Source organism: Mus musculus, chromosome 5, assembly GCF_000001635.26.
Source record: "Mus musculus strain C57BL/6J chromosome 5, GRCm38.p6 C57BL/6J".
Lineage (NCBI taxonomy): Eukaryota > Metazoa > Chordata > Mammalia > Rodentia > Muridae > Mus > Mus musculus.
Window position 1 is genome coordinate 32,238,332 of NC_000071.6, and position 24,745 is coordinate 32,263,076.

The 24,745-nt window shown below is 45.7% G+C and overlaps 1 protein-coding gene across 4 annotated transcripts in view; it reads left to right on the forward strand.

The window, feature by feature from the left end:
- Plb1 (phospholipase B1) overlaps nt 1-24,745 on the forward strand; it is a 131,666-nt gene that overhangs the window by 5,641 nt on the left and 101,280 nt on the right. For 2 of the 4 annotated variants that reach the window (XM_006504047.2, XM_006504048.2), the window contains exons 2-3: nt 9,024-9,229; nt 24,031-24,092. In XM_006504047.2, the coding sequence (XP_006504110.1) occupies nt 9,169-9,229; nt 24,031-24,092 (123 nt within the window). In that variant the 5' untranslated portion in view covers nt 9,024-9,168. Of the gene's footprint in view, nt 1-752; nt 911-9,023; nt 9,230-24,030; nt 24,093-24,745 lie in introns of those variants that run through there. The other 2 variants (NM_001081407.1, NM_030072.1) reach the window with 2 other exon arrangements.

Here is a 24,745-nt window from a genome sequence, read left to right on the forward strand (position 1 = left end):
GTGTGTTTGTGTGTGTGTGTGTGTATGAGTGTGTATAAAATAAGGAGAGAATGTGGGATTTGAGAATGGAGAAAAGGCACACAGGGCCTTATGGACCTTGCTGAGATGATCAGTCTCTGACTAAAGGGAAATGGGAACATGTCTAAGGGGTTTTATACAGGATGTGACATTAGGCTTATATGCTGACAAGATTGTTCAGGCTAATATAGTTAAAGAAAGAAAGAAAGAAAGAAAGAAAGAAAGAAAGAAAGAAAGAAAGAAAGAAAGAAAGAAAGAAAGGGAGAGAAAGACATAGAAGTAGAAATATAACTGGAGACATTTAGCCAGGTAGGCTGGGCCTACCTTGGTCCAGGAACTGGAATACAGAATTGATGGGACTCAGCCATTGGTGATCTGCTGGACTGAGCAGGAGATCCCCTGGATATTGTCTGGGTCTGTCTGCAATGGCCACTACTGTTTCCTGTAGGGCTAAAAAACGATAGCAGAAGAATGATGTGGCCAGTTCTACCCTTCCAGATCCCGAGGAACCCACAGACATCAAAGGGAGGGTATTGAGTCAATGAATGAGTTTATGGGGCTTGAAGCTCAGAATAAAGGTCTGTCTGGAAGTGGGAATGTAGGAATGATTGACACACAAGCTTTAAATAAAGCCAAGGGCTGGTATGGTTGCCTTGAGAACCAGCAGAGGAGGGTCCAGGCCAGAGGAGGAGTGGCCAGACAAAACCAGGAACCCCAGACAGTGCTAGTATCTCAAGAAAGCAGTAGAAGCCAGCACTCACACTCTGTTGAGACAAGCAGTGGGAGAAGGTATGAGGATCCATTGCTGTCTGTTGGATTCAGCAAACTACTGACCTTCAAGAACTTTTAATGGCATGGTGGGAACAGAAGCCACATTGAAGGACAGGGACAGGTGAGTGAAAGGCATTTTAGAAATGCTACCTGACAAAGAATTGGGATGTTCAGCCTACAGGAATTCTTATGGGATTCAGATGATCAAATGCAAGAGTTTTCAGCCTCATAAAGATTCGGGAGACATAGCTCTCCTCCCCGGCCAGAGAGAATTGAGAGGTGCTGGCCTGATGTGGCTCAGAAGCAAAGAAGAAAGGGAACAGGAAATAGTTTGCATGATTCTCACAAGGAGCATACTGAGATTCTAGCCACCCTCTGGAGAAACATGTAGCTGTATGTTCTTGTCCCTACATGCCCATAAGAGGCCCCCAAATGTCAATCAAGTGTTAAACTCAAAGGAACAAAAATGAGGAAGTTCTGTGTCTTAAGTTAAAGTAACCAGTCTTTGGAGCAGAAACACTGAGATAAAACAGAACAAAACAAAACAAAACAAAACAAAGCTTTAAAGCTGAGCATGGTGACACACAATTGTCATCTCAGGATCCAGGAGCCTGAGGCAGGAAGATGTTATGTTCAAAGCTGGTCTGAAATACATAGCGAGACTCTATCTCAAAACAAATACAAATAAAAGAAAATGTGCTTTTACCGTCCATTCTCAGGAAGGTTTCTACGTATTCCTATGGAGTTCCAGACAGTCTGAAAGGCTTGCATGGTGATGCAAGCTCGTAGCCCCAGTGCTGGCCTCCTCAGCAACTTCCAGGCCAATACAACGCTCTCTCAAAATAAAAGTGCATAGTCCAGGTGGACAACACCTAAGGTTGTTCTCATGCATGTACACATGAACACGCACACACAACACACACACACCATATACACCCATACACAACACCACCCACAACACAGTACACACTGAGAGACATATATAACATGCAAACACACACAACACACAGAGGCACAACACACAGAGACACATACACACACAAACACAACACACAGAGACATATACAACACACACACAGAGAAACACAACACATATATATACACACAAATAACACACACAACACATATACAACATATACACACATGCAATACACCCACATACATATACACATACAGAGACACACATGGACATATACGCATATACATATACATAGGACACACATATACATATACAGACACATACATATATAACATACATATACACACAGACACACATGTGAAATATAAACATATACATACATGCAACATATACACAACACACAGACACATGCACATGCTCATATATATACACAGACACACAGACACACATCCAGACACAAACATATTTACACACAGATATACACATACACACATGCACATACATGCATGCACACACAGACACACATGCATACAACATATACACAATACACACATGCACGCACGCGCGCGCGCGCGCACACACACACACACACACACACACAGAGTCTATTTTCAGAAATACCATAGTGTGAAAATAAGCTTAGGATAGAAAGGATGTAGAACTTGGGAATTCAATTTTTTGTGAAAAACCAAGGCCTTCATGCATTTCAGAAGTGAAGAAAGGACAGGTGACAGGCTGATGTAAGTCAGAAGCTCCTGGAGGCAGTGGTGTTTGTGTAGTCCTTCAGGAAATAAAACTTGAGGGACAGCTCCTCAGTGAGCCACCCATTCCTCACCTTGGTTGTCCAGATGGCTGGAGCCCAGCACAGACCTGGTGACTGGTCGGTATCAGGGCCCCAGGGGACAGCCCTTCTCACTCAGCACTTCCCTCTCTTTCGCCTACTCCCTCATAGCCCTCTGCCCAGGTGGTGCCATCAAACATAAACAGCTTGAAATGGAGCAGGCACAGTAAACAAGTCTGTATATTATTGCCAATGCCATTAACACCCACAAGCTGCCTTGGTGTCCTGGGTGTTGGCAGCCCAGCCCTTGACCAAGGTGATAACATAAAGGACAGCAATCCCCTGCCCCACAACCAAAGGAGCAGAGGCTGTGCTATGTGAATAGAGGGACGTCCAGGCTGGTAAGCTGCCCTGGGTCAGTCTTCACAAGCTGTTACCAGAATCCAGGTGAGAGATACTTCTTATGTGCACTAACTAGTAATCTTTATTTCTGTCCCTTTCTCTGTGTCCAAAACCTAGGGATGCTATCTGGACAGCTGCTCTACTGCGAATATAGGCCAGGGAGGTGGGTGGGGTCTACGTGGGATGCTTGGAGTATGGGATCCAGGACCTTCTCAGCATAGTAGCAAGCACTGAGATTCTTGGAGCAAACATTGGGATATTTGCTTATTCTCTTGGACTCAAAGGACACATCACAGCTCCTGCAGGCAGTGAGGGAAAGATGAGCTTCATGGGCAGGGCATCGAATTTAATGTCACCTGGCTCCCTAGACTTGCTCTGTGAAGCCATGGGTACCACATATAAGCATCTCAGCTCTGGGAGATCTAGGGAAGAGCTTTCCATACCAGCATTTTCACAGGGTCACCACACCAGGATAGAGATGGGGTGATTACAGGTGTTAGGCTTTCTGTTGATAATATTTAGCACAGGTTTTGTATTGCATAGTCATAGCTAGAACTTGGCCACTCCTGGTGGACAGACAAGAGTTCTGGGCTCTAGTAGCTAAGCAACCTTGAGTCAGTTACTTAGTCCTATGCGAGTTTTAAACTTCTTATTGATAAAACTAGACGAAACACACCATTGCTGCCATGGTCACAGTGATTCAGCGCTGAGCAATGAGTGGGAAGGAACACTGAACTTGGACCAGAGAGTCCTGCCCCAAGTGCTGTTCTTACTCAAGGGTGGGCTTCACAAAAGCCTCTTTCTTTGCCTCAGTTTTCTTCTGTGTACAGTAGGGGAGGAGAAAGCCTGGTCAGGTGACTGCCAAGGACTAAGTGCCTTCTGAACCATTCTTAAGGTGTCCCACTTGTCCTTGGAAGGGAGAAGAAAGGACTAAGCTGGCATCGACAGTCCCGTGTTAGATGGTAGACTGCTGTTAAGTTCTCTGGTTCTTCAGAAGTAGAGCCAGAGAGAGGAGTCCTCTGGTGTCAGGAAAAGGGGGTGCTTTACCTGGAGGTGCACCAACACCCTAGTTTCCAGATCCAGCATCCAGGAAAGAGGAATCACACTAGTAAGTCTACTGCCATACTTGGTTTAAGAGCTGAAGGCCTGCCTCCCGCACGCAGCTCAGGATCAAGAGCCCCCTCTTACTCTCCTCCTTGAGGGATGACAAGCCCTTGCACCAGGCATGTCTTCCAGTCGTGCTGGGGAGAAATGAATGGGAAAGGTGGCTTGGATCGGCACCTCCTTCTACACTCACAAATTGGGTGACCTTTGGCTGGAATTTTTACCCCTGCCCCTGAAGAATCCCACTAGTATGAAATAAAACATCTATGCACTTGAATCGCAGAGGCCTGTAGCTTAGTAGGTGCTCAACTCAGAGGCCTGTAGCTTAGTAGGTGCTCAACTCCTACTTAGTAGGTTTCAGTGAATGCTGTTTAAGTCTGAACCTGGGTGTCGGTGCATTAATGGAAATCAGGTAGGCAATGAGAATGGCTTTTCTGGACTTACAGAAAAGTACTGTGTTGGGATGTTTAAAATACCCTGACTGATCATCTCAGGCTCCTTGCCATATATATCAACATCATTTTCTGTGTGCTGGGAAGGCATGGCTCTAATAAATGCTCCTGTCTATGTTCCTCTAGAACATTAGAGTCTGGAGATCCCTCAGAGTCTGAAAGGGGTACGATGTGGAGAGAGAGGAAAAAAAAAAAAAGACCCATCATTAGAATGTCCAAGTGATTTGCAGAGTACCAGGGCTCAATACGGTAGGGACTCATTTGCTCCCTACCTGTAAATAGTGGTCAGCTAGCCTTAGTACCTACTTTGCACAAATGCTTGGTGTAGAAAGAGGGTATCCTGCATGCATGAAGTGGGCAAGTCAGATCACCCCTCCTTCAAACACCATGGATGTGTCTGTGTGCCCATTGAAGAATGAAATTCATGCTGTCGATCAATTTCACAGTATAGAAGGAAGAGAGAGAGACTTCAAGTGACAGCAGGCATCATAGCTGACCTGGAACTCTAGCTTATACATCCTGGTCTCAGACACTGGGCTTTTCTAGACACCAGAAGTCAGCTCTTTTTCCACCCACCCCCATGACCTCTGAAAAATAAGCCCCAGAATCTTTACAGATGGTGTATTCCAGCAGATTTCTCTTTAGAAGGTCAGCCTCTTTGGCCAGTGGTTAATAGCCTGTCCTCTTGCCAGGTGGACTTTTGGCTTGTATGATGCAAGTCAGAGAGTCATCTTTGTCTCCTTAGTGCTGGCTGCCTTGATAGTTAGTGCCTTGAGATTCCAAACGGTAGCCAGGATTGAGAACCACCATGTAGATGAATCCCAGCAGAGCCTTGGAGAGAGGCCATGATCCACCACCCACGTTCCTTCGTGCTTCATGGCACAAGGGAAACGTTCTCTTTGTCCTCAGCTTGATGTCCTCAGCCATGATTTGTATGCCTTTTGTCTTCTCTAGTTGGCACTATGAGCTGATCTTTCTGTGGTAGTCTTGGTCTCGGCTTCTTTCCGAGAATGAAGAAAACTTTCACTCATTAATTTATTCATTCAACACAGTGAATGCCTGCTACAGTGGCCCTCGGCTAGCTTCTGGGCAGCTAGCTGAGATCAAAGCAGACCGAGTGTCTCTCTTTCTTCTGTGGTCTGCCACTTCAAACTCTCTCTACTTACTAATAAGAATGAGATATTTAAAAATCGTGGGTTTTCTCCTGATCTACATTGTTGATCCCTTCTTTGTTCCCCAATGAAGTCTGTGTCTTTAGTATCTTGATTCATGAGCAGTCTCTGCTATTGGGTAGTTGAATAAGCCCATTTCTGAGCGTTTGATACTGTTTTGTTAGAGTGTACCTGTATAGGGAAACATGTACCAGTAGATTCACATCTGAGATGATGGGCTAGTAATGCACACTTCCTATCATGTGGTCCATGTTCACTCAAGTGAGCCTGGTTTTTCTTATTGAAAAAATAGGGCAATCTACCTAAAGCTTTGCCCACAATCTTCAAAAAGCTTGACCCCATTTGCCTTCCTTCCCAAGGCTGGGAACCAACCACAGTTGTTGCTTTTAGATACTCTGGAATATAGATGAATTGTAGCTAGGTGCATCATCAGACAAAACAGACCTCTCTCCTTTCTACTAATATAGTGGTTTTCAAATATCAACTGTGACCCACATTAAGAACCACACACTTCACAACATGTACCCAAAACAAATTCCCCGGGTGCTTTTCTTACCGCTGTTATATTCGATACCCTCAGATGTTCTGTGGTCTGTTTTTTAAAGTGGTGTATTTATTCATCAAACTAAATTCACGAGAATATAATCACTTATATCTGTCAGTTTGAAAACTACACTTCTAAGTCCTGCACTGCTTTGGTCTGTGTGGGCCTTGAACCTGAGATTTGGTCTAGCTCCTCCTAGTCAGTCCTTGGAAAATAGCAACTACTTTGTCTACAAGAAGTCTTCAGAGCAGGGAATACAGTCTAACTCTGAAGACATGAATTCAACCAGGCCTGTTTCCTTCTCAGAGGTCACACCAGAAGACATTTGCTAGCACAGGCAATGATGCACATTTCCTCTGTTAGGCGTTATCCTCGTGACATATTTCATAGCAAAACAACAACAACAACAAAGAACAAAAGTTTCTGGGGAAGTGATAGGGTTGGCAGTTGCTTGCCTCTGCCTGTGGAAGACTGCTTTCCCCTTGTTTTCTCAGCTGTAAGAGACCTAACAGATAGCAAGTGTCATTCAAACTGACAGATGCCTCCACAGTGTTGGCAGGAACGCCCACACAATGCTACTTACCAAGCCAGGGGTGGTGGCTCATACCTGTAATCCTATACCCAGAAGGCTACAGTGTATTATGAGTTTGAGGACATTCTGAGATACATTGCAAATTATGAGTAACCTGGAAAACAGTGTGAAGCCATGTCTTACTCCAGCCCCTACCACCCTAAAAAACAGGAGGAAAAAATTTTGCTTCCCTCACCTTACTTTTGTTGGGACTTCAATATTTCCTTGATCTAAAAGACAATTCAGACTGTCCTATGCCAAAATGCCCTCCGAGATGAAAATGGTTAAGTCATATCTCAGTTTTCTAGATGTAAAGAGGCTATAGGATAGGTTCTGGCCAGCAACACAGCAAAGGGACCAGAGGTGGGAAACAGATGTTTCTGCCTTTGCCCAGTCACACTTCCTGCCCTCCTTCTCCTGGCCTGAGCATGAGCAGAATCTTATGGACTCTTATTGCATTCAAGGAAGTTTGGCGATGTTCTTCCAGGCTGCTGGCAGCACAGAGTGGGTGGTTCTGGCATCCTTACTGGGGCAGCATCTGTGAGTCTGAGCTTCCATTTGTGGGCAGTGTAGTGCCGGTGACAAGTGTGCAGGTGCTTGAGACCTTGACATTGTGTACAGTTTCTTCTTCCTTTCTGAACTTGTCATCCTTCCGAAGGTCCTAGGATTAGCCATGGGCAACAGGGCATAGCCAGCAGGGTTAGTGTATCAGAGTCTACACTCTACTACATTAGCTCCTCACCCATACACATACTTAGCCGCAACTAAGCCTGAGGTCCATGGTCCCCCATGTTATATTTCTGAGCAGCAGAGAAGGGATGGCAATATCCTAGGATCAGGACTTGATAAATGAAGAGCCACGCAGCTCACTGTTACTTTAGACTCAACACAGTAAAGCTTTCTATGGAAAAAATACCTAAGTCAGAATGGAGAGCAAGATCTGCATTGGGTTATGGGAACCAGTTCAGGGCTCCTAGCGGAGTCAGTGCTCAGAGACTGCATTACAGGGCATCATTTGTTGGTATTTGGGGGAAAGGATGAACTTGTCACTCTGAACAGCTTTTGTTACTCAGGCTTTACACTCTACCTCTGTCTAGCTCAGTCTGCCCAGCTTAGTCTCAGCCCAGCAGCCCCCACTTTAAGTGCCCAGTGGGAACTGCTGATGGGGTCAGAGTGAGTTCCACCTCTCAGCCTTTGCTTCTCACAGCTCAACATTCAGACAGTGTGAAAGAAAATAAAACTTGAGGCCTGTGATTCATGTAATTTATGTCAAATAACCCAAAGAATTGTTTGTGAGCTTTGAAACCTGGGGCTGAGAACATAGCAGAACAGGCCAAGACATGCCCGGGGAAGGCCCGTCGTTAAGACATTCCTGAGGCTGCTTGGCCAGAAAGATAAAGAGAAGGACATGCTGGTCTGGCCTGGTGCCTCCCTATCTCCCACCCTTCTGACCTAAGTTAAATGTTATCTGCATGTACAGTCTGCTGATGTTTAAATGGACCAATCATGTGAAACCGCGCCAATTTCTCCCTGCTGATGTTTAAATGAACCAATCATGTGAAACCGCGCCAATTCCTCCCCCAGCCCCAGCTCCTTTTCTATAAAAACCCCTAGTTTCCAAGCCTCGTGGTCGAATCCACTGTCTCCTGCCTGAGATACGTTTCGACCCGGAGCTCCGCCATTAAACTACCTCGTGTTTTTGCATCAAGACGGTCTGTTTGTTCGTGATTCTTGGGTGCACGCCGAATCGGGAGTTGAGTGGGGGTTTCCCCACTAGGTTCTTTCAAATGTGTGTGCGCTGTGCCTGCCTGCCACTTCTGACCATCAGCGTTTGGAGGTGGTGTGAGGACAACAGAAAGAAACCTCCCCTTGAGGTCCAAACTAGAGAACCTGGTGGCTTCTGAGCCTGTGTGGGGATATATTTCAAACTGAGAAAGTTCCTGTTTGGAGTTGGTTTGATGGGTCTACAATGGTCATGAAGCACTTTGGTTCTCTGTGTCCTTTATTTTCTGTAAGCCAGGAAGTGAAGGCAGATGAGGTCCATCTTGGGGATGTGCCCAAGATTCCAGGGTTGTGTTACATAGTGGAATCCCTGCTTTACACATGGGATGTCTTCTTCGTAGCTCTGTCTCTGCCACCAGCCAACTCTGAATGAACCCTTGACATCATGGGAGGGAACAGAGGTAGCAGAGAGGCCACCATGTAGTCTTGATCTTTGGGTGTCTGAGATGAGAGTGTGCTACCCTGTTGTCAAGCGTCTGCCTAAATGTTAATATTTATCATTTACAGCCAGCCACTGCCCCCTTTCAAAGGTGAACACAGTAAAATATACGACAGGTGTGCTATCAGATCCCAGAGGGGCATAAAAGCGGGAGGCAGAGAGGTAACTCAGCCATCTGTGGAAGGAAGCCCCAGACACCTACAACACTGAGGGATGGAGCTGTACCCAGGTGTGTCCCCGGTGGGACTGCTGCTGCTGCTACTGCTGGGACAAGGTAAGTGTGACATTTGATGAGTCACTGAACGTCCCCTTCTGCTGAGATGAAGCTCCAAATGTAAAGCGAAATCACATGAGGACTTAGTTTGCCTCTTGTGGGATGGGAGGCTGGGCTGCCTATAGAACAGTTGAGAGTTAGGGGCTCTGGAGGCTGTTGGGGGATGGTGGGTCTGGGAGGGATAAGCATATGTGAGTTTCAGACTCTGGTGGGGGGAAAAGCTGTGAGTGAAGAAGAGTCACCAAGATTTCTATTACTTTGTGCTGTGGGGCCTGGAAAAGTTCTATCTACCTGAACCTCATTTTTCCTTTTCTTTAAAATGGGTGGTGGTGGCTGGAGATGTGGAGATATGGAGAGTGCTTGTTTATCAGTACAAGGCCCTGGGTCTAATCTCCAGATACCTCAAGAGATAGAGTAGAATGGTGTGTCATTAAGTCATGGTTATAGCTCTCTGTGGCCTTTGCTTTTTCTGTCAAGGACAGATGAAGGTGAACCAGTGTCATAAATCTTAAAGATGCCCATAGGTCTTAGTTGTATGATGTGCTTAGCCTTGGCTGAGCCGCACAGGCAATGCCCAGGGCTTCATGTTTCCTCTGATGTTGAGTGTGAACAGATCCTGCCTCACCCTCTCTCTGCCCATCCTCCTTGGTTTAGGAAGGCAGGATTATTTTAAGGACCCTGAGCAGGACCTCCTTCTCTTTCCTCACCTGAGGCTTGGGTCTGTAGCAGAAGGCAACTTCCCTGGAGCCACCCAGGGAACTGCCTGGGACCCCAGAGTCCTGTTGAGAACCTCTGGGGAGACTAGAATTGCAATTCTATGGTCTGCAGTGAGACTCAGGAAAGAGTTTCTTATGCTTATTGACCACCATGCTCTTTTCTCGTGCTGGGCTGGGTCTGTCCGTTTTCCTTTTCCTGTGGATTATTCAGGTTCCCTGTGTGAGCTGACTAATGGCTGTTTGGTGAGTGGACATATATGACAACTGTCTTTTCACTCCCCAAAGCCCATCTTTCTGCTCTCTTCATGGAAAGAGGCAGAATTCACTTTGTGGAAATAGGTGATAGGTGATTACCACCCAAATGGAAACTCTAAGCTGTCAACTCAGAGTTTGCTGGAAGGCTCCATAATTTGCCTTCTGTAAACTCAAAGAATGACAAGGGAGAGTTTAGTGGGAAAGTTTAGTGGTGGAGAAACAGAGGCTTCAGGTCTGCCACGACTGTGGGAGGTTGGCGGGAGGAGGCTAGAGGCACGCTAAGAAATAGGGCATCTTCCGCAATTTACTTGAGCCTGTTTGGTTTTCAACCTGTGTGTTATGATCCTTTGGCAAACCTCTATCTCCAAAAATATTTACATTACGATTCATCACAGTAGCAAACTGCAGTTATGAAGTAGCAATGAAAGCAATGTTATGGTTGGGGTCACAATAACATGAGGAACTGTAACGTACTAAAGGATCACGGGAAGGTTGAGAACCACTGCTCTAGCTGATCCTGAGCTGGAAGCACTTACAGAGCAATAGGGACAGAGGATGCGGTTTGGTGGCTGTGGATGGTGGTCAGACTCCCAGTGTCTTTGTATATTCTGTCGCGATGCCTGAGGTCTTTTCTATACAGTTGGTACTCCGTGTGTCTTGTTTGAGAGTGCCTCCCTTGAGGTCACAGAGAACTTTTCACCTTTCTTTCCTTATTTGCTTTCCGTTTAGGTCAATCTTGGTACATCTGGGATCAATTGTTGGTTGTGTCTAGTGTAAGAGCGGAGCCCCGAGTTGTGTTTGTTATTGTTTCCTTCCTGCAGATCCCCAGCTATCTCAGCACCACTGACTGAAAAGTTAGTTGTTTCCCACTGCCGCTGCTGTGGGCCACTTGTTTCCCAGGTTAGGGGTCACAGGGTTCCATGTCCTGGGCAAGCTTCTTTGTTTCTCTACCTAGCACACATTGCCATCACTTGGTAGCCTCACAGCTACATATATAACTTTCCATTTCTCCCTCTTTTGAAGTGTTTTGGCTTTGAATTCTCTTAAAAATTTATCAGCTCATCCATTTTTTACCCCAGAAAACTTGTTGGGATTTTGATAAAGATTGCTTTTGAGTCTATGAATCAAGTTGGGAGAAGTATCTATCCTTACAGTACTGAGTCATGCTATATGTAAATTTTAGTTCATAGTTCACAAAGTTTTCTTGCATGTATTCTTGATCAATTTATTCCCAGGTAGATGATATTTATGTTATATGGCAAATGGATTTAATTTTTTAAATTTTAAAAGTATTTATAAAGTAGTAAAATTGGTTTTCACATGTTAAGTTTTTACCACAACTAAATACCCATATATTTTACCCACTTCTCTGTGGGAACTTTTTCTAATCACAGCGTGGTTGGTCCTGTCACCTCCCTTTCAACCCCTCTTTCTTTGTTCTGTGTTCATGTGTTTTAGAGGTCTCTGAAACTCTGCCTACACTTTCTCACAGAAGAGACAGCTTGGATGCATCCTTATCTTCCACGTTCTAGCAGGAAGTATTCTCTTCTTCTCTTCAATTTTATAAACTTTGTTTAAAAATAAAAAGAACTTGCCAATAAATAAGCACAGCCGAATTAACCAGATCCCAAATCTATGGAGTTCAGGTCCATCAGCAAATGTGTTGCGTGCTATGGGCTTGTTTGTGAGTACATTTTGAATATCTCTGAAATGCACCAAAATGAGAGTGTTGCATGTAATTTTAGAAACATGCTAGCTCTTTATCAAGAGCTCTGTCTAAGCTCCTCAACTTCTTGTGGCTAGCTCTCCCAGTGTCTGCCCCAGCTGTGCCTTTTCTCCTGCCCACCCGAGTCGCTGAAAACACCAGGCAGTTCTAACACTTTAAAATCAGCCAGATAACACAACTACTTGGTGCAGAATCTAGTGCCCTAAACTCACGAGCTATCCTATATCAGAATTCCGGAAGCCAGTGGTAGAGACCACCGCTGGTTCTGTTTGCCCCCAGGCCTTACATGGTGGTCATGATCCTCTTCCCCAAAGCCTGGCCAAAAAGTACCGCCCCCACCTCCCCATCCCCTCCTCTTCTTCCTGGGACCCAGAAATCCCACCCTTTTTCCTTTGCCCAACAATTAGCTCCAATCATCTTTATTGACATAATCAAGAACCAATTAGGGAAACTATACCTCCATTTACTTCGTTGTTTTGAGACAGTGTATCCTACTGAAGCTGAAAGCCATCGCTCCAGCTGGGCTGGCTGGCAAGCTCCTCCATCCTCCTGTTTCTACACCGTCCTTCCCCACCCACTTCTAAGTTACAGATGTGTGCTGTGCACCCAGCTTTTAATGGGTGTGGGGGAATAGAACTCAGGTCATCAGGTTTACATGGTAGCCACTTGACTAACAGAGCTGTCTCCCCAAGCCCCAAGCAATGGCTAAATTTAAATCATTTTAAAATCAGATTTCTGCTTTCATCTTTTAAATATCTACAGCTTCTATACTCATGCCCCTCCTTTTAAAATTAATCATCATCATCATCATCATCATCACCATCATTCTTATTGTGTATAGGTGGTGAGAGAGACAGAAAGACATAGACAGAAAGACAGACACAGAGACAGAGAATGTGTGGCTGTATACTTGCCGGAATGTATGGAAGTCAAAGAACTTCTGGGAGTCAGTTGCCTTTTTCTATCTTGCGTTTGAGGCAGGGTCTCTCTCTGTGTACTCCCTGCTAGCTGGCCTGTGAGCTGATGGAAGAATCTTCCATCCCCATCCCCTGTCTTACTGAGGAGTGCTGGGATTTTACATGCATATCTCTATTGTCTTCTCACATAGACTGTGGTCAGCAAACCCAGGTATCAGGCTCGCCCGGCAGGTGCCTCTACCCACTGAGCAATCTTGCCCTCTTTGTGTGTGTGTGTTTGTGAGTGTGAGTGTGTGTGTGTATGTGTGTGAATGAGTGTGTGTGTGTGAGTATGTGTGTGTGTGTTTGTGTGTGTGTGTGTGTGTATGTGTGTGTGTATGTGAGTATGTGTATGTGTGAGTTTGTGAGTGTGTGTGTGAGTGTGTGTGTGTGTGTGTGTGTGTGTGTCTGTGCTTTGTTGGTATTGATTATTTCCTTTCCCTTTCTATTGGCAGGGGCCAGGGCCCTGTGTATATTAAGCATGCACTACATTACCTCTGAACTCCATTCCCAAGCGACTCCCTTTTCTCTGATTTATTATACCCTAAGTTTGTCCATTTGAATAATTTTGAAGAACCACTTTTTGGTGAGCAATTTTCTGTATAACAGTTATTTTCTGCTGCATAGCAAATTACACTACATCTCAGTGGCTCAGAGCAGCCACCGCTTTGTTTTCTTACAGTTCAGGGGATGTGCAACTTGGGAAGCTCCCATCAAAAGCATCTCACCTCTATCCCAGTAGTACTGTCTGGAACTGATCTGCAATTGATCTAAAATGACACATCTGGGTACTTGGCATTCTTGCTATATTTCTACATTGCTTGTGGAATTTCTAATGTGCAGCCTACATGTTATATAATGACCCACCCCCACCAGAAAACCCACAAGAGGTTTTCCTTTTTAATTTAAAAAATTTTTATTCCATGGGCATTGGTGTTTTGCATGTGAGCTGTCATGAGGGTGCAGGGAATTGAACTGGGGGCCTCTGGAGGAGCAGTAGCCAGTGCTCCTAACCACTGAGCCATCTCTCCAGCCTTCACAAGAGCTTTTCTTAAACCCAGGCCCCAACATCACTTCTGCTGCTTCCGGGGGCCAAGGCAGGTATCAGGGATGGCCTGGATATGGACTCGAAGCTGGGTGGAAGCTAACGTCACTCCACCACAGAACATAAAAGGGAAAGCGATGACATGGGCTGGCGGGGTGGCTCAGTCAAGAAACTGCTGGCCGCCCAAGCATGAGGACCTAAGTTAGGGTCCCCGGAATTCACATAGGAAACCATGCATGTAACCTGTACCTGTAAGAAATACATAAGAAGCACACCTGTAACCCGGGCCCCTGCACCAGTAAGGTAGCCTAGGAGGTGCTCTAGGACTTGCTGCCAGCTAGTCTTGCTAAAAATCAGTGAATTCCAGGTTCAGTGAGAGACCTTGTCTCAAAAGAAACACATAGAATCCTAAGTAAAGAGCAAGGTCGAAAGACGATAGAAGAGGGTTCCTGAAAACAACCTCCAGTGTCTCAGGCATCTATATACGCATGTGCATACAAGCATGTGCATACACACTTGCCACACACACACACACACACACACACACACAGAGAGAGAGAATATGTATATGTATGTGCATACATGCCAAGCCCATACTGTGTGTTTATTTCCTAGCTTAGGAATATCTGTACATTCACCTTGCTTGGTCTTCCTGGTGTGTCCCTAAGTTGTGGCTCAATGTTTTTTTTAACCTGTGTTGACTTGCCAGTCAGTCCTGTCTTTTCCTTGTGCCTTTCTCCTGTCACATGCCTTGCCTTGTCATCTCTCTTCCAATGCTACCGTCCCTTTATGTACTTTCTGCTCAGTGATTTATCCCAACACATGTAAGTCTTCCCTTCTTCAGCTGTGGCTAATTTGCTGTTAAGGCAGATAAAAAACGATTTTGAAGACTGCTGTTTTTATTTTTCAAATTTATTTTACATTTAGTTCTTCATAAACTTATTTAATTTGGCTTAGATGGACAGTATGCATTACTATATTATATACAGTATATTAAGCCATATTTTAATTATTGCATAAATATAACTTGGTAATTTTGGCTTCTTATGAAAACCTCAAGTATGGAAAACACAGTTTTCCAAAAAACAAAACAAAACAAAAACAAAAACAAAACAAAACAAAACAAAGATGCATGATTTTTGCTGTAATTTCAGCATGCAAAGCTTTGCGATATCTGTGCTCTATTTTCTCCATGACAATTCTTACTCATGGGAGTGTGTGTGTCTGTGCTTGGCTTGGTTGGTTATGTTTCCTGCATCCTGTAACAACTTCCCTGAAAAATCTACCCATGATAGTCTTTGGTGCCTAAACGGAAGGCGACCAATTTTAGAGAAAATATAAAGATTCATGCTTCAGACACTGAGACCATTGCCAATAAGACTCACTTCAAACTAAATTTCCCTGGAAGATGTAAAGCCTATGTCAAACCATTCTCACAGCTCGTCCCTGGTCCTAGCAGGGAGCGGGCTCCCAGAGACCACTTCTCTGAGAATACTCCAATCTGCGGATGCTCAGCTTTCTGTGTGTAGATTGATCTGTATAGACACAGGAGGAAGCCCCAGTGGCCTATAAACTGTATCTAAGGAGATTTCGATAGAAAACGAACTGGAAATACAGAGAGCTGTGGTGCCTGCACACCGGTTCAGTTCAGATGTGGGTTTTCAAATATTTTCAATCCGCAGTGGTCAAATCCATGGTCATGGGGCATCCAGCTGTGGAGGGCTGATTGTTCATAGCAAGTCCTGCTGAAGATGGACTCTGACATTGTTCCCATGGTGCACATAGGACCTGTGAGGCTTGGTAGCCTAACAAGAGTCATTCGGCTATCAAATAAAGGAACCTGAGTTAGTCCCAAGTCCAGAGCCAAGGCCCTTGCCACTCATCTGAGCTATGCTGGAACCCAGTGGAGGATCTAAATGCACTTCCGCCTAAACTTGAAAGTAACCTCAACAAATCACACATGTAAAAACAGGTCCTTGCTTAAAAACTTGAACTTCTAAAATAGAAACAGCATTATCTCCAACTGCTCTTGCCCCCAGCAAGATGGCAGAAAAGCACCATGGGTAATTAATAAAACACAGATTTTGTTAGAATTTCATTTTCCTCAGATGGCTCAGAAGCCCCCAGGAGGCTGTCAGATCCGTGGATAAAGTCTCATTGTCTTGGTGATACATCCAATATAATGTTAATGCACAGCCAGGGTCAGGAGCTGAGAGGACCTACTGTGCACAGCCAGGGTCAGGAGCTGAGAGGACTGACTGTGCACAGCCAGGGTCAGAAGCTGAGAGGACTGACTGTGCACAGCCAGGGTCAGAAGCTGAGAGGACTGACTGTGCACAGCCAGGGTCAGGAGCTGAGAGGACCTACTGTGCACAGCCAGGGTCAGGAGCTGAAAGGACTGACTGTGCGTGTTTATACCACAGATAGGAGCAAATTGAGACTACACTCATCTGCAAGAACCCAGAGTCCTGCCTAGAGTCTGATTTTCTTTTCCTTCCCTTCCCAGCCTTCTAGAAACATTATCATTATAAGTAAGAGTGGGAACAGATCCTAGAGAAAATCTCGTGGGCCGACTCCTTCAAATTATTGAAGCAAGGAGGAAGAGACTGGCCGAGGCCACTCATCATGGGTGTCAGCAGAGTCATTCCTCTTTCTCTACCTCTCCCATCCCTGTCTCCATCCTTGCTGTTACCCACGTGTGCCCCACATCCCTGCTCTGAGCCTCTAGCACAGGTACGGGCTTTTCTCTCAGGGCTCGAGAGTCTACTTCACTGGAATGTCACCTGTACCTTGTGGGGTTTTAGGACTTTCTGTCAATCATCAATTCTTAACTGGAATTTTTTTGCTGCTGTCAATTAACTGTCTGAGCACCCTTGGGAGAACCCAAGTCAGGCTGAGCCTGTTTAGCAGATACTAAAGACAATGTTAGGAACCCTCTGGGGAGAGCACTTGGGTCACAGGGAGAACGAAGTCCCAGCATAGGTGCAAAGAGCTGTGAAGGCAGCTGTAAGTTCTGAGAACTGAGGGAGAGAAGTCTGATGTGGGATGTTCTACAGAATTAGTTGGCTTGAAATAAACCCAGAAGAACAGACAAGGGGTGCAAAGGAGGGGAGGCACACACGTCCAGGCACGCACGTCCAGTCTGGGGCAAGGTGCGCCCCTCTGCCAAGTGGGCTGGTTGGGTTGGAGCCTGGTGTCCTTAGAGAATGAAACACCTAGCGCTCTCCCACTGAGCTTTGTCCTAGCCTCTGAGCAGGAGCATTGGTGGACTCTGGAAAGGGCTAATGTGGTTCTCCTGACTTAGGCTGCCATTTACTCTGGTATGGGAGGCTCTTTTCTCTCTTATGGAGGCCCATCCCCATCTCTGGGAGGAGACCTTCCTGATGGAGATACCCTAAGCCCCCCACACACACTTCCTTGAGATTCATCTCCTCTTGGGGCCCCCTTACCATCAGTCTTTCCCCACCAACACCACCATTTACCTTTGAGAGATCTCCATGGCCTTTTCTGTTCTGGCCCTAATAGCTGGCCCTGATGCAAAACAAAGTCAAGAAAAATACATAGGCCAAGGGCAAAACAGCCAGTCACCCGTGAGCATGCCCTATCCCGTGAGCACACTTCCAAGAGTGAAGGTTATGTGATGTTGGAAGGGGTGGGCGTAAGAAGATTGAGGAAATGGGAAGATGTACTGATCTCCACTCCAAGCAGGTGGTGGAGTCTTCCTTTGGCCATTGGCATTAGACACTGAACATTTAGACAATATTGGTCTGGGACTTTACAAATCATCTCTAATGACTTTCATGGCCCATCAGACTAGAGGTTGTATCTCCCCACGTGGAATGAGATTGTTCACTCTCTGGCCAGCCTGATGGTAGACCTACCCTGACTGTAAGGGAGCTGAAAATTATGGTCTTTTAGGCCCCAGGACACATTTCCATATGGTGACAACTCAGGGACAGTAGTGTTAGATTTCTTGTGACAAAATATCGACAAGAAACAATTTAAAGGGGGGAGGGAATTTATTTGGACTCGTGTTTTGAGATGGTGCAATCCATCGTGGGGAAGAGAGCGCTGATAGCAACAGGAGCGCGTGGCTTGGCTTCCTCCCATTTCTGTGGACCTGGAAGTGGAGAGCTCTGTCTTGAAGTAAGGTAAGCCTGAGCTCTCCCTGCTCTCCTTCCCACAAGCTGCCTACTGCCTCCAACTAGGCCCCACCTCCTAAAGGTTCTGGAACCTCTTTTAACCATCGATCGCCCAACTGAGGACCAAGTATTCACACACAGCAGCCTAAGGCACAATTTACATCCAAATCATAACCCACACAATAAACTTCTTATGTCCATTCAAAAGGCCTGTGGCCTCAGACTCAAAGAGAACTGAAAGCCATACACTCTTCTGCTAGTATCTTGTTGGGTGTCTTTAGCAAGTTTACTAACACATTAGACCACAACAAACAAGGCAATTGAAGAGGCTTACCCCCTCCCCATCCTAGAATTCAGAGACAAATACCCAGAAGTCAGTCCTATCAGTCTCTTTGAACTTCATTGTCACCTTCTACTGACCGGCATGAAACTGCTCACGTACCACGCTGACAAAAGGGTGTCTGTGCTGCCCAGCGTGCCTGGAATTCTGACATGGAAGCCCCAGTCGGGTGTGACTTGGAGTTTTCTGACTCAGCACGCACAGCTGGTCACAGAGAATACCTGCTCACAGGCCACCACAACATTCTATAAGTCGTGTGTATGAATGAGACTCGCCAATCATGCCCTCAGAGCAAAGCATCACTCAGAAGATTTGCTTAGAGACTGCAGTACAACTCGGGCCTGCACATCCATCGATTGTCTGGTCTCTGAGTCTATAAACAATGAGGTTCTCAAACCGTGGGTGGAGTATCAGAAAAAAAATTATGATTGGGGGTCTCCACAACATGAGGAACTGTATTAAAGGGTCACAGCATTTTGAAGGTCTAGAGGATTGTAAATCCTGCCTCTAGAGTTGCCGTGAGGATATTACCCTTTACAAAGAACACAAGAATTTAATGCACCCCACAGCATGACCTCAGTTCCACCTCTGTTGCTCTTGACCTTCCTCCTTGCAGTCCAGGGCCCTGCCTCCCTTCCATCCAGGAAGGTGATCTTTGCTCAACGCACATCTCTTGCCCACACAGCATTTTCCTGTTCTTTGATCCTCACAGAAACTCCAGGAAGAAAGTGAGGAAGCCAGGCTCATTCCCATTTTATAGATGAGGAAGTCAAGAGACAGCAAGATTGAATGTGTGGTGATCAAAGTCACCAGATGGGGCTATTCTTCCTCAAGGAAGGGATGGATTGTGGGAAATTGTGCTTCGGACAGACTTCAAGGAAATGTGCAAATTAGAGTGTGTATCCTGCTTTCATTTGGAAAAAAAAATTACCCCACCTACCTGTGGCCAGTTTCTAGACTAGCACCAATGGTTTGTCTTGTAGAGGCAGGTTCTTACCTTGGAAGAATGTGTGTGCTGCCCAAGGGACTTCTGTAATGGATGCCTAGAGTATTAGATCCACGCAGTCCAATGCAGCCTGGAGTTTTTGGAAGGGGAGGGGCAGTGTCTAGACATCGGGAGCAGTAGAGAGATGCTGAAAGGAGGGTCTCTGAGGGAGACTCCTCTGTGCACTGCCCCTCTGTGCACTGCACCTCATCCAGGCCTGCTGCCAGAATGGATCCCTTTTGGCTTGCAGCCCCAAAGGTTGCAGCTCTGATTGGGGCGATTGATCTCTGCCAGGCCTGTGCCTCAGAGCACACGCAAGTGGTTTTCTCCCTCACTTCCAGCAGGGTGGAAAGATACGTGTTTTTTTCCCTGACTGACCTTACTGAGGTGGGAGTTTTTCATGGACCCAGAAGTCATTTACAGATCCATCAGACTGATGGTAAACAACTTTCCAGAAGGGAAACCGTCCCTTGAGACCCCATGACTGGAGGTCAGTGATGTTGCAAGTGCTTTGATGGTTTCTGCCACAGGCACTGGGGGAGCACAGACAGAATTTTCTTTCTACATACCTGGTGGAAAGCAAAGAAGCAGAATGAGTGAATGAGTTCTAAGTGCCCCACAAGAGTCAGTGGGGACAGGACAAAGGGCTGTAATTTTCCACGAGGACTGAGACTGTCTCAATCCAAGGCACAGCCTCTCTGACATCCAAAGTAGTCATTCTGGAGACGCTCTCATCAGGTTGAAAATGCAGGCCCTAGAGCCTTTAGATGCATGGGTGATCTTAGGCTACAGAAACTGGGAGTAGCTGAAGGATTATCCATGTGAGCAACTCCCTGATGCTGATCATGCCAATCACAGTGACAAATTGCTGCATTTCTTCTGCATGTGTCGTCTACTACACTTAGAAATGTATTTACTTATGGGGCTGGGCAGATGGCTCAGTGGTTAAGAGCATTCGCTGGCTGGTCTTCCAGGGGACCTTGGTTTGATTTCCAGTGCTCACATGGTTCACAACTGTCTGTAACTCCAGTTCTAGGGCATCTGATGCCTTCTCTTTGGCCTCTGTGGGTACCAGGCATGCATGTGGTGCACTGGCAGGCATGCAGACAAAACTCCCATGCAAAAGAAAAAAAAAAAAAAACAAAAGAAAGAAAAAGAAAAAAAAAAAACAGACTCCCAAATATTCAAATTTATGTTTGTTCGTTGACAATTTCATTTGTACATAATGCATTTGGTCATATTCCTCCCCATTTCCATCTCTCACTCCACCTTTCACTTCCACTAAACCCCTTTTACTAACTAATCTTTCTACTCTAATATCTGTTTTGGTCTTATGACCCACTGACTTTAAATATGGTTCTTCGGTGAGCGGAGAGTTGGGGGAAGGGAGCTTTCTAGAAGAGCATGGGTCATGCCTTACCAAGGTCTACACCACTGAAGAATGATCCCCCTTCCCCAGCAGCCATTACCTACTCACTTCTTTGGAGAGGAGTAAAGCCTCGAGAGTCCATATTACAGCTGTTTAAGGCTGGCATTACCATGCCCATCTTACAGATGAGGAAAACAAGACTTGGGAAAGTTGACAAGACTCGGGATCTCTTAACCCTGTCTGAGACCTGAAGCTTCTGCTTGGACCAGGATTCTGGACAGTCTTCTTGTTTGGCTATCTGCCAAACAAGGGACAGCCTGCATTCCTATTCTGGTCCTGGTTTGGGAGCTGCCTGGCAACATCAGCTCTCCCGACATCCAGCCCTGAAGATGTTAAGAGTAATCTCTTAAACTCCTCTTCATCTTTTACTTCTAGTCTTCCCTTTGTGCTTGAATGGAATACCTGCCTATTTATGTCTCAAGGCACTGTCTGTTTTGGGTTCTTCTCTCTCCTTCCTCCCCTCTTTTAGATGCAATGTTTTAACTTTCAGGTCTCCCACCCACCCTGAGAAGGCTAGTGCTGATCATTAGAGGTCCACACTCCTATTTCATCTGGATGACCTCTCTTCAGGCCTAGTAGAAATCATGGATTAGTTGGCAAACTAGGGACATGGGTCAAATCCGGCCAAACCCGGCTTGTTGTCTATTTTTTTGTGCAACTTATGAGCTAAAAATCATTTTTACACCTTGGAGGAGCATCCAGCAACTCCAGCACTGCTTTTGAAAAGATTACATTTTCCTACCAGATTGTTTGTCTCTTTGACAAAGATTTGGTTGACTATATTTTTCTGAGCTTCTCTGGTCTCTATTCTGCTCTGATGATCTGTCTATTCCTTTGATAGGACCACACTGTCATGATTACAGTACTCTACAGTAAGGTTTGGCATTCTGTTGAATTGGTCCTCAGGGTTGTGTGAACTATTTGAGGTCCTTTGCATCTCCATGGAACCTTTAGAATCAGTTTGCTGATCCCCACGAAGAGTTCTATACTTTTATTTGGTTCTGAAGACTAAAAGGGAGAAAAGCACCTTACCACACATGAGAAGTGTGTAGGGTAGAAACTGTAGTCTCTGCAGATGAAGTTAATGCATGTGTGCACTGCTTGCGGCTGCTTTCACAATATTAAAATCATGAATAGAATGGAATGGTCATGTCAGTGAAGAGACCTTAGGGTCTACAGAACCTAAAATATGGATGATCTGACTTTTATAGAAAGTATTTGTGAGACCTAGTCTAGGTCTTGGGCATGAGTCTTCTACTCAATTTGTTGCTTCCAAACGTGACCCCTGTAGCTAGGTGAGCTAGGCTACCTGTTTTGAGTCTCTCTGCCACCATTTGCTAGCTGTGTTCACTTTAATGTAAGTAGAACCTTCTGGATCGATCTTATTTTGCTGCCTATAAGGTGAGATTGCGATGCTTATCTCATAGAATATCATAAGGATTAAAGCAATTACTTTATGTCAATGTTCTGAATACATAGGAGCTATATAGAAGCGATGCCTACCACTTAGATTAACATTTGCTCTCCTGGCCTGGGAATAACATAAGCTGAATGGTCTCAAGTCTCTGCCCTGCTAACTCATCTCTTTCAGCACTCTAGTAACAGAGTCTGTAAAATCATCTCTTCAAGGCTGGTCATGACTCCTGGTTACCCATGGGCTTAGCCTGTCATTTGTAGCTTTCAAGTCCAGCTGCCTCTATGTCTCTGTCACCTAGTTCTTTCTTGCACTCCAGTCACAGCCCCGGGGTCCCAGCTTTTCCCAGCACTTCATGCTTGGCCACACCTCATTGATTTCCTACCATAGGGCTGCTCAGAAAACGGGCTTCTGGGAACTTGGAGAGCCAATGAGCTCTGGAGATGGGTTGTAGGCATTGTTCATGGAAACTGACGGTCCCTCCGGGGTGGGGACTGGAAATATACTGCTTCTCCTTCGTGCCTCTCTAGATAAATTATTCTCTGGGTCAAAAAGTAAAATTGCAGAAGAAGGCTGGGGTGGAAAAATTAGTCTAGCTCTGTCTCTCAAGTCACGTTTGCCTTTCCCAGTGTCTGCTGCTCTTCAGATGTACTGCACACTGGGCAGAGAGCTGGGGGAAGGACCATCAGAGGAAGCAAGGGATCTCATTCCAGGAGCAAGTATCAAGCAAAGATGTGCTGCAGAGCTGCAGAGGCAGATGTCAAGATTGTGTTACAATAGGAAAAATACGTAGAGACCAGCATAGTGGCACGCAGCTTTAATTTCAGTATTTAGAGATGGAGGCTGGCAGATCTCCATGAGTTGGATGCCAGCCTGGTCTATGTAGGGAGCTCCAGGCCAGCCAAAGCTATATAGTAAGTTCCAGGCCAGCAAGGGCTACATAGCCAGAAGTATGCTGGGATGGGGGGTGTGTCTCTGTGGTCTACCCACCTGTCTTGTCTTTTCTTTTGTCTTGTACTTAGCACAGTCATAGCCGTTTGCCCTGTGTCAATACCCTTCATTGCATTCTAGTGCCATGTGTCTTTCCTGCTTTGTCCTAGATCTCCAAACAATGGCAGCTATCTGTCCAACATTAAGATCCTGAGAAATTCTTGGCAAGGAAATAGTATAGTAACCTGATAATGTGCTCATGCAGAATATGGGGTGATGGCTTATCTTAGACAATACTTCTGTACCTTGACCTGGGAATTATTCTACCATGATAGAATGTATTAATGGCATCATGTTATCCCAAACTATGATAGCTAGAGAAATGAAATATGTGCTTCTCTGCGATAAAGGACATTACAAATCCGAGAATGTAGATAATTGGGCTTGGGGAGAAGGATGTAAAGTTTGCGTAAGAGTTAAGTTCAACTTTAAAACCATCTCAATGGTACTGGCAGATTTGTCTGTATGGGCTAAGTGCAGTCCTCAGAGCCTACATAAAAACGCTGAAAATGGCAGCACACTTGTCAGCCTAGTGCTGGGAGGCAGAGTTGGGAAGATCCCAGGGGGCTTGCTAGCCAACCAATCTATTGAGATGGATGAGCTCTGGGTTCAGTGAGAGATTCTGTCTCACAAAATAAGGTGCAGAATGATTGGGGAAGACACCATTGGCCAACATGCAGGCGCATGTGCGTGTGTGTGTGTGTGTGTGTGTGTGTGCGCACACACACACACAAATACACATGTACACATGTAAAAATTGAACTGAAGTATTTCTGTTTACTTGCTTGTGTGTTTATTTTTAGGGCCCTCCCAAATCCATGGCTCTTCTGGAGAGAACACATTGGCATGGCAGTCCCAGCAAGTGGTAAGAGTTTTACCCTAGTGGGAGGTGTGTGTGTGTGTGGTGTGTGGTGTGTGTGGTGTGTGTGTATGTGTGTGTGTGTGTAGAGGGTAGGCTCTCTTCTAGTGAAAAAAAAAATTCCAAATTTCTGAGCAAGTTGGTGGCCCCTCATTAAGGCCTTAGCAGAATGGGCCAAAGGAGCCTCTAGGCCCGCCAGGCTGCCTGGCAGAACGTTACCATGGCTCCTGAAATTTGGGGCTCATCATCCTTACAGATGGATGGGTGGTTCCCAGAAGTGCCCTGCCAGCATTATAAATGGGCGTGTGTTATCATTGTGAACCTTGAAGCAGATGTTGTAAGTTATCCGAAGGCATCTGGGTGAGGTCTTCCCAGAAGGTCCACAAGATAAGAGATGAGAGTAAGTATAGGACATCTCTTCCTGTAATCAGTAATTCATGAGAAATTAACTTATGCTTGTGAGATATGGCAGGGCTTCATGCACTGCCTACCAATCCTGCCAGGATCTCTTGCACTTCCCGTGCCCCAAATCCTGCTGTGTTGTTCCGACAAAGAAGCCCCTCTGGATTCCTGTCACCCATACCCAGAGAGGCCAGTGCTGCCCTAAAAACTTGCATACTGGCCACCATGTCTTCCCTCTGCTCCCAGTGACCAATTGC